This window comes from Mustela nivalis (genome assembly GCF_964662115.1).
Source record: "Mustela nivalis genome assembly, chromosome: 18".
NCBI lineage: Eukaryota > Metazoa > Chordata > Mammalia > Carnivora > Mustelidae > Mustela > Mustela nivalis.
Genome location: NC_139037.1, coordinates 47,416,778 through 47,426,869, shown reverse-complemented (window position 1 = coordinate 47,426,869; position 10,092 = coordinate 47,416,778). Strand labels below are relative to the sequence as shown.

Here is a 10,092-nt window from a genome sequence, read left to right as displayed (position 1 = left end):
CAGCCCTTGTTGATTACTGTCTATACCTAATAAAAACAGGACTGAGTTGTTCCGGGGCAACAGTCTTTTCTGCTATTGTCCCCTGCTCCCTTGCTCTTGCAGCTGACTTGTTTGTGCCTCATTCTTCTCCCGTGCACCGTCTACAAGTGGCAGTTTTGTGCAACTCATGTATCTAAAAGAATCCAAGACTCTCATAAGATATACAATAAATGATTTCTTGGAGCACTAAATGTCACCTTCACTTTCTTACCCATTTATAAGAATCCACTCTGCTGCTTATCCTAACTTTACTAAGTCACTACCACCCTCCCTTCAAGTTGAGTATCCTGAGTACACTCACCTATGGAGAAGAATCCTGTTTTGGAGACAAAATTTTCAAGGTGGTTAAGAATCCGGCAAAGCCATGTGCTCAACTTCCTTGTCTTTTTAGAGTCCAGTGTACTCTGCTCACCTACCCTAGCATCAAGCTCCCTCCGTGCTCAAGGACAGGACTGCCACCTCAGTCACCCAGGCACCCCACTCCTCAGTGTGCCCAGAACACAGAAGTGGTCATGTGGAGGAAGGATGGAGGTCTCAGGAGACCCCTGCCGAGCCAGCAGCAAATATATAGTAGGTCCTGGCACTGAACACGTTAAGACTATATGCGAAGACCTTGGAGTTGAGGGAGCCAATCCTCAGATGTCCATCTAGTGGAAAATGCATCACTCCTGCTTTGGAACAAACTGGGGTCAGCATTCCAGGCATGCAAAGAAGAACCTTTGATAAAAACCATGATGTTTCCAAAGGGGTTTCTCCAACTCTCTTGAAGTTCACAAGAACTTGAAGTTGTTGAAGTTCACAGCTCAGCCACAAGTACAACCACAGCTACAACATATACCATCCTCCAGAGAGAGGAGAGAAGAGGGCAGGGGTCTTTTGAGTCAAATGTCCTTTCCAAAGAACAAAAAACCATGCACACTATCAAACAAAAACTCTTACGAACTCACAAAGAAGGCAATCATACTATGTGTGTCACAAAAAAGGCTCAGGCCCACTATGAACATGTGAACTGTGTATGTAGTCTTTTAAAATGATGTGAGGAAAGCTCCAAGTGAGGAAATAATCACTTTTTATTTTTTCTGTACATGTTTAACCCATTAACATTGATTACCTTGTGTACCTTGAAAACTAGGGTTGAAGGACAGTCCACAGGATGAATTTCAAATAACCACCTCCAATGCTGGCACCCAAGGAACAGGATGTCCACGGTGGCAACTGTGAAGCCCACACAAACCCAACCCCTGCATGTACACAACTGGAGTCTCCTCTTCAAATCCCTGACACTTTATTTGAAACCAAACTTCACATTTATAAGATCAGACAATGAGAATACTGTTTTTCTGGGCATATCATGACTTTGCCTCAGCTGAGTGTTTCATCTCACTGATTTTAGCAATAATGTAAGCCCCAGAATGCTGTGGAGAGGGCCTGGGGAATGCATATTCCTCCCCACGAGATTAACCTGTGAAACCCCAACAACACAAAAGAATTGGGTCCTGGCTGAGAAGTCCACTTCCACATTTGTCAGGGGAAAATGAAGAAAGCAGAAGAGCAGAATGGAATCAAGAAATAGGGAGGAAGAGAGAACACTGGGCATTTAAAAACCATAGAAACAGGAGTTTTACTTATAAATACCAAAGCCTTAAGCAGTCCCAAGGGAGCATATTTTAATGCGGCTGTTGTATGCGGACCCTGCTCTCAGACAACAGAGGCAAGTGGCAGGTGATGTTACTTTCAGAATTCTAACCTTCTAAGTGCAAGTACCTCATGACTCAGACTTGACATTTCTCACAAAGAATGATGCTCCTTGTGGGTAGAGATGTGTGCAACAAGGCTTCCAGCAAACGTCTCTAGAGTTGTCCTCACAACAGCTTCCTGACACAGAAGAGCCATAAACACACATAAAAATGAAGGGCTGAGACCCTTTCTCTCCAACATTCCCCCCAACCAAAAAATAAAACTGATGAAAAACTGTAAGAGGTTTGGCAGGGAAATCTGACAGTTTGTGAAGACATTTGTTTTTTCCATTTACAGTCTAGATTTCCATCCCCTTTTCCTTCTTCTTTAAAAAAAAAAAAATGCTGAGATGGCTTTCTAAGCATCAACGAAGGGGAAAATGTGTGGTCGGAAGTCTTTGTAAGTGCACAGTACCCACTGCCTGTCTCCCACATCCTTCTCACAGTAAGGCCTACGCTGTGTCCCATTCCATCTGACTCTTAAGTGCTGACCTGTCACAGGTTTTCTCACAGTAATGACAAGGATGTGGTTCCCGTTTGTTACACATTCTCAGATGGTTAAGTATCTTCTTCTGGCTAAAATGACTCCTCAGTAGTTGCCTTCAGAATTGTTTCCCTGAGGCTCTCTCTGATGCAGACAGAGGTGGACCCATGGGTGACCCGCCTTCTCAAAATTCTCTCCAGTGTGAACCCCATGATGAGTGGGCAGAGAGCAGTGGCTGGAGGCTTTCTCATGTTCACTGCATCACAGGCCTCCTTTCCAGTATGACCACTCATGTGCCTGAAGACCCCAAAACAACCTCTCCGACATTCTTTATACTGAGAGGGTTTTTGTTTTTTTGTTTCCTCCACTGTGCTCCCCTCATGACGGACAGAAGAGCAGAAGCAGGCGAAGGCCTTTCTACATTCATGGCACCAAGAGCACTTCTCTCAAGTATGAACCCGCTGGTGCTGCAGGAGGTGTGACCTGCGTTTGAAGGCCTTCCCACACTCGAGGCACTTGTACGGTGTCTCCCCCGTGTGGATGACAGAGTGCTGAAGGAGGTACGTGCTCCGGTGAAAGGCTTTCCCACACTGGGCACACTTATAGGGCTTCTCCCCGGTGTGAATCCGCTGGTGCTGCGTGAGTTCCGAGCTGCATCTGAAGGCCTTCCCACACTCCATGCAATCGTAGGGCTTTTCTCCCGTGTGGATGATGTAGTGCTGAATCAGATGTGCTCTGTTGCTGAAGGATTTCTCACATTCTTTGCACTCAAAGGGTTTTTCTCCAGTGTGGGTCCTGTTATGCCGAATAAAAGTAGAGCGGTGGGTGAAGGCCTTTCGACACTGGCTGCACTCGTAGGGCTTCTCCCCAGTGTGAATTGGATGGTGCTGCATGAGGTAGGACCTGCGTTTGAAGGCCTTCCCGCACTCCACGCACTTGTATGGTTTCTCCCCGGTATGAATGAGGTAGTGGCGAATAAGGGTTGAGCTCTGGCTAAAGGCTTTCCCACATGCATTGCATTCATAGGGCTTCATTCCAGTGTGAACCCGCTGATGTCGAACGAGGTACCACTTCCGGTTAAAACCCTTCCCACACTGCTTGCATTTGTAGACAATATTCCTGGCATGAATCGTACGGCCTTTACTGCGTCCCTGTGGGTCACAGTCACGGAGAACATGTCCCTGAGACACTCTTTCCTGTAACACCCAGGAGTGCAGATTATCCTCTGTCCCCAAACTATCATCTTCAAGGCTCATTTTCCCAAGATGGGTCTCTTTTTGAGCATCTGTCCCAGGCTTCAACTGACCTTTCTGCATTTGCACAAGCCTTTCCCAATCCTTGGCGTGCGCCAACCTGGAGTCCTTTGAAGATCCCTGAGTCAGGCTTCCCTGGAGCAAGACTCCCTCAGACAAAACCAGCTGAGGAGTGCTTGGGTCCCTGGTCTGAAGTCTCATGCTGTCACCTGCAGAGAAGCAAACACACAGCCGGGGACTTCTAGTGATTCAATACGGAAGAAACAAACTCAACACTTCAGTGGGAAAGTGAGAGTGAAACAGCGCCCCGGGACTGCTGTGTTCCCCACCTCTGGATCCTGGGTTTCCCATGACTGTCTACGGTCCTTGTAGCCTTGACACCATTCAAGGGAAAAACCCGAGGACAGGCTGGACCAGGGAACCGAGGATCTGGAGTGGAGACCCCTCCTCACAGTTCGGAGAAGAGGAGGGAGGACAATTTTGAGAACACTGTCTGTGGGGTATTTGCTTCAAGAATTGGTATCTCTTGGTGTTAAGAGAGTACACAGAAGTGGCCCCAGATAGGACTGGGAAGAAAAAGAGGTCATCTTCCCATAGAAGTGTCCCATGAGCTAAGTCCTAATGGAGAATTAGAATTGCCAGAGAGAGGAAGAGGAAAGGAGCACTGGGTTGGAATGGAAGGAACAAGCATGGGTAGGGTCACTCTTGGGGAGTGCTGAACAGTTAAAGGAAGAGAGGGCCCCAGATGCCTGGTGAAGCCAACACTGAAGGGTGATCATGAAAGGAAGAGAATTAAGACTGAAGAAGAGGGATGGAGGGACACTCCGAGACCAATGGTATAAATGACAAGCTTCTGCTCTGCTGGGAGGCATCACGTGGTAGTTAAGCGCATTCTGCAGCCAGAAAGCCATTGTTCCAGTCCTGCCTCTACCAAGTGAGTGGTCTTGGATGGGTTACTTTCTTCTTCAAAGCACAATTTCTTCATCTGAGAGACTAGCAGACTCCATTCTCATTCAGTTCTCCAGGAATGTGACCAAGAGCTCACAAGTTCAGAGGCACTGGTTCCTTGCCTGCTGAAGGCTCCCTGACCACCCCACAACCCCCAACCACCTGTCTGCTCCTACCTGAGCAGGTGCTATGGGAGAGGCCTCCCTTTCCTGTCCACAGCTCCTGCCCATGCTCCAGCAGGTGGGCAAACTCTGCTTTGGGAACTGGATGCCCTGTTGATGGAGAAAGAAACAGGTTGTGGTGTATGAGAAAAAAGCAGTATCTCCATCCCATGTGGGACTTCATGGCAGGGCCAAGACCTGGATGAAGCTGTGAAGAAAATGCTGATGTGTGACCTGAAAACCAAACAAATCCCATTCTTGGCTTCAACTGCCACAGAAGGTAGTCCTGTCCGTCCAGACAACATCAATGTCTTTGAATCTCATCGGCAAAAGCCATTTCACACACAGCCATGGGACCCCAGGAAGGTGAGCCCCTCCTTCCAGAAGGGATTCTGTAATTAATCTAAGTCACTGTTCTCGAACACCCTGTGCTTCAGAAACACTTAGGGATGCTTGGTTCCAACCTCAAACAGAAAGAAACAAAAGTGCTTGGGCTGAGGCCTAGCCATCAGTATTTCTGGGCTCTCTCGCTAGGGAATTCTCTCTCCCCAAGAGAACTAAAACCTGCCAGGGGAAGAAATCAGTGAATGGCATCTCTGATGGGACTGGTAATCTGAGACAGGCAGGTAACCTGAGCTGAAGACAAAGCCTTTATTCCAGCACGAAAGGAGGCTGAACAAGGGGGCTGCTTCCCCAGTCCTAGCTGCAGCACCCCACAGGCCTGCAAAAGCGCCAGCCTGAGGAACAGGGAGATGCCTGGTCCAGGGAGAGGAGCAGAGAGAACCTTCATATCACTGAGGACAGAACTATGTAACTGCAACCTCCAATCCAGGGCAGCCCCACCCTGGGGCTTCCCATTAGGCGAGATGGGGAATTTCCTTCAAGGAAAGCCACTTTCCAGCTTGTTTTTGTTTCATGCAGCCAGATACGGCTCAACACAGCCAGGTGGGTTCCGCACAGCATTTCAAGGGCTGAGGTATCAGGACCCACGGAAGTCTCCACTGGCAGATTCTGACCCTCAGGCTGGGACTCATTCAGGCAGGTCTCAGTAACGGTCACCGATGTGTCCTATGTGCCTGGCACTGAGCTCATGGAGGGGCAGCAGAAAAGGTGAACCAGACGTTCCTTTGGCTCTGACAGGAGTTGAGCCCATTCTCCCCTCAGGGCCTTTTCTTATATGGTTCCTCTACCTGGAACCCCTCCTCTACCTCCCCTCCAAGCTTCAATGCTCAGTTCCAATGTCACTCCCTGAGATGCCTTCTTTGCAGCACCCATGATGGGTTATGACCACCTGGCTAAATACTCCTAAGTTCCCCTAATTCTCCTACAACTCATCACAACTCATCTAAGAACTGGCATCCACCTTCCCACCTAACTCAGAGTGACTGGTCTGTATTCTCACACACAGGGCGTCATTGTCACTGATGGCTTCTCTTTAAATGGACCCCATTTAATTTTTGTTAAGTGTTTTGTTCTCAAATGGAACTCTTTGTTTTGCTGTGGTAAATGAAAAGAGTCAAGTTCACTTTCCACAAATGGCAGGTTACCATCAAAACAACAGAATCAAAGTAATGCCATTAGAGCCCAGCAAGTTCATGCAGAGAGCTCCGGATTGTGAGCCAGAGGCTGTTCCTTCTGCTGGAAAAATTACCCACAATTAGGGCACCTGAAATACTCAGCACTGTTCTGAGACTTTCTCTTGACAACAATCAGCATTCTAGACAGAGGCGGTCAAAGGACTGGCTTTCTCAAGGTGTCCACCCCTGGTATTTTGTGACATTCCTGTGCACTTTCTAAAGCATCTCCTGCTCCAGTGGAGGGCTGTGACCTAGGCCTCAGGAGAACATGTGATGATCATGAAGACACCACGGGTCTTTTTACAGAGACCGTGTTGTTCAGGAAGATCCCTGGGGCACTGATGACAAATATAGGGATGTGCCTGACTTACCCTCTCTCCTGAGAACAACCCATCACTCACAGCTGTGCTAACTGGGCCCCGGACGCCTAACCCAAGAGACTCCTGTGTAGTCTAGAATATGGACATCAGACCGCAGCCTGAGTGTGCTGAGTCTTGGGATGAGTCTGCGTTCAGAAGAAGGCTGTTTCTCTCCAAATGATCCCTAATGCAGACCTGACACAGGGAGACCAGGTAGAAGGACAAGGACTCAGAAAACTGCAGGGTCTTTGGGGAAGATGGAAGATGGCTCCTGTGACCTTCTTAATCAGCCAGGAATCAAGAAGGGTGGGCTGCCCCACAGGGATGAGAGGTGAGCCCTTACCCAATGAGACCAGAAGCCCACAGGTCTCCAGCATCACCTCCTGGTACAGGGCCCTCTGGTCCAGGTCCAGATGTCCCCACTCTTCCTGGGTGAAGGTCACAGCCACATCCTTGAAGGTCACCAAAACCTGAAAAATCAAACAGAGGTAATGATGTTGATCTTGTGCTGCTGGATGGGGTCAGAACCCTATAACTCAGTCTCTGGTCAAGATATGGAGAGACCCAGGCCTGACTCAATGAGGCCTCCTGAGAGCAGAGCTCTGTGCTGGGCTCAAGGGGGAGATACATGCAGCCTTTGGACATAATGCAGTCATGGCTGAGAGAAAACCTCCTCTGGGAAGCTGCTGGAGATAACAGACAGTAGCATTCCCAGGAAGACCGTGGGGGCAGACAGTAGGTGATCTGGGACATCAGAAGAACGGGGAAAGTGATTGCGATGATAATCCCAACAATGAGAACTGCAGCAACAGTAGCTCAGTCTCCCTGGTCCTCCCCTTGTCCCCGCCCCAGCTGAGGGTTTCACACGGAGATAAAGTGACTTAAAATCCCCTATTCTGGATCCAGACTCCCAGGGACTTTATTAAGACTCTTGAATCAGACACTTGCCAGCTGTGACCATGGGGTGGACATCCCATCATTTCTCTAAGCCTTGACTTCCACATCAGTACAATTAATCGTTCCCACTTCACCAGGCAGTTCTGAGAAGTAAAGAGAAAATGTTCACATGGCAAACAGTGGAGTGCCTGGCCTGGAATGTGTTCAATGTATTTTGTGACTTTTCCTAACCCTCCCACAGCCCACAAGGTGAATGCCACCATTACCTCCAGCAGCCGGAGGCTCAGGAAGCTCTAGAAAGTTTCCCACAGTCTCACTTTCAAGGAGCAGAGAAAGAATCTGAACATCCAGTAAAAGATGACAGCATTACCAGAAAACAAGCACCTTAAAAAAGGCTATTCTAAGTGGTGACATGGATGCACAGGAGTAGAGAGTACAGGGCACAGCCCTGCAGGGACGTGGGGACAGGACCTGGGACGAAGGGAAGTGCAAGGGCAATGGCTGCAATATGGGAAGGACTTTGGCAAGTTCAGTACCACCCAACTGGGTGCAGTGAGAACGGGAAGATCTGAAGGGGAGCACTGAGGTAAGTCTCGGGGCAGATGGAACAGAGCCCTGAGGGCCAGAGAGGGGGCTGCGTGCATTTGATGTAAGTATGATGGGAGCCCCTGAGGGGGAGACCCATTCACTCATTCAACTATTTACTGAGTGCCTTTTACAAGCCCAGGCCGTTCTAGGTCTTGGCATAGGGCAGCAATAGGCGCTCACCATCCAGGGCTGGAAACACATCCTAAATAAGCAACTAAAATCAGCAAGACAATGTCAGAGGGACCTAAAGAATCTAAAGACAAGAAAACAGAGTAAGGAGACTAAAAAGATTGTAGTCCACTTTACATGGGGCAACACGGAAGGCATCTTTCAGGATGGCACACTGGAGTGGGTCTGAAATAAAGTGAGGGAGGGTGCCCGGTTGATGGGAGTGAGACAAGCGCTCACCATGATCAAGGCTATGAAGAGGGTACAACAGGGCTGACTGCTGGAGACTCACCTGGATCCCCTTGTGCGTTTGTGTCCAATGGCACACGCTACTGCACACTATCATCACCGGCCATTTGAATGGACTCATTTTTCAAATCTGAGTGTCTTAAACTGAGCGAAAACAGATTCACTACTGTCAGGGGAAAGCCAGCTCCATTTGCTGTAAACGGAAAGATAAACTGCCTGGCCTTCCTAGCCCCCAGCCTGCCCTTCCGTCTTTTCTGCCCTAGCACAGCAGCAATTCCAAAAAACCACTCCTGCAGCTCCTCCACCCCAGCCCTTAGCTTTAGCGGCTAGAGGCCAGGAAGGGGCAGAGGTCAGACTCCCACTGGGCTGAGCCAAGACCAACACAGGCTAAGGAGACATCTCCGAGGAGAGAGGTCCCAGAGCGATGCTCCCGGGACCCTGCTGGACACCGGGGACACACAACACCCACGGACCCTTTCTAGTTCCCTCAACCCAGGACGAGGAACTGTACATACTCCTCCGTTTCACACCTGAGAAAAAACGAGTCCAGCGCGGGAGAGGACCTCGCTCAAGGTCACGGGGTCGGGAAGGGGCGCGGCAAGAATCCGCGCTGGGTACTACAGGTCTGGACACTCGGGGCGGAGCGGGGCGGGAACCGGGGAGGACTGCAGGAGCCACACCTGTCCCTTCCACACAGCATCCCACCCGCTGCCAAAGAGATAGGCGCTCCCCCACGGGACCCCGACCTGCCCTCTGGAGCGGAGAAGTCCCCACCCCAAGCGCCGAGAAACGTCAGCCGGGGAAGCGGCGAAGCTCAGGGGCGCAGGACACCGCCTGCCCGCACGCCCACTCACCTGCGCCGGATCCAGGGACCGCGCCATCGGGCCGCGGGGCTCCTGCGGGCTCAGCCCGCCCACCCCTGCGTCCCGCAGGTGTGCGGGCGAGGCCAGTCGCCGCCGTTCCCCGTCCACCCGAGGAGCCGCCGGTAACTCACAGCCCGCACGCACCCCTGCTACGTCACAAACACGTCCACGCGCGACGCCGGAAGTCCCGCCTCTGCCAGCGGACCCAGCGACGCCCCTTCGGGCGGCACGGCCTTCTGGGTAATGTAATTTTGTCCTGCCTCCTACCCAGTGAGGAATGCTCCTCAGCTCTTTCTAGAACCCGGGCGCTGAGAGAGGGTGCGCGGAGGCTCAGGAGAAGAACGGGGCAGCATCGGATACTCACAAAGGGGACGCACGGAAATTTCCGCAGTTTCCCAAATTGCGTTTTCTTCATCTTTTTATTTTAAGTTTCCTCATGGAGCGAGCAGTCACACTGTACTGTAAAACCACGTTTTGGGGCGCCTGGGTGGCTCAGAGGGCCTGGCTCAGTCATCATGATCCCAGAGTCCTGGGATCGAGCCTTGCATCGGGTTTTCTGCTCAGCAGGGAGCCTGCTTCCCCCTCTCTGCCTGCCTGCTGGTGTTCTTTTTCTCTCTCTGTGTGTGTCAAATAAATAATAAAATCTTTAAAAATAAAAATAAAACCACGTTTTCCTGCTGCCTCAACGTCCTACATCAGGCTGTGAGCACCCCACCCACGTGAGCAGGTACCCCGGTGTGATAATAAGGTTAGTCCCCTATACAACTTCC

General features: G+C 50.4%; 1 protein-coding gene across 1 annotated transcript; it reads right to left on the bottom strand.

Moving 5' to 3' along the window:
• Positions 1 to 1,091: 1,091 nt before the first annotated feature.
• ZNF550 (zinc finger protein 550) lies at positions 1,092 to 9,782 on the bottom strand. The gene is made up of 4 exons (XM_082709668.1): positions 9,314 to 9,782; positions 6,901 to 7,027; positions 4,637 to 4,732; positions 1,092 to 3,721 (listed from the first exon to the last, which is right to left on the bottom strand). The coding sequence occupies exons 1-4, from the start codon at positions 9,338 to 9,340 to the stop codon at positions 2,706 to 2,708; spliced, it is 1,266 nt and encodes a 421-aa protein (XP_082565794.1). The 5' UTR covers positions 9,341 to 9,782; the 3' UTR covers positions 1,092 to 2,705.
• Between the last annotated feature and the right edge of the window lie 310 nt (positions 9,783 to 10,092).

Bases quoted from the DNA above. Each gene is read 5' to 3' on its own strand.
- ZNF550 (XM_082709668.1), bottom strand. From the start codon at position 9,340: ATGGCGCGGTCCCTGGATCCGGCGCAG. The intron at 4,733-6,900 runs GTAAGGGCTCAC...CTCCATCAACAG, and splicing joins TGGGCTTCTGGTCTCATTGG to GGCATCCAGTTCCCAAAGCA. The intron at 3,722-4,636 runs GTAGGAGCAGAC...GCTTCTCTGCAG, and splicing joins CTCCCATAGCACCTGCTCAG to GTGACAGCATGAGACTTCAG.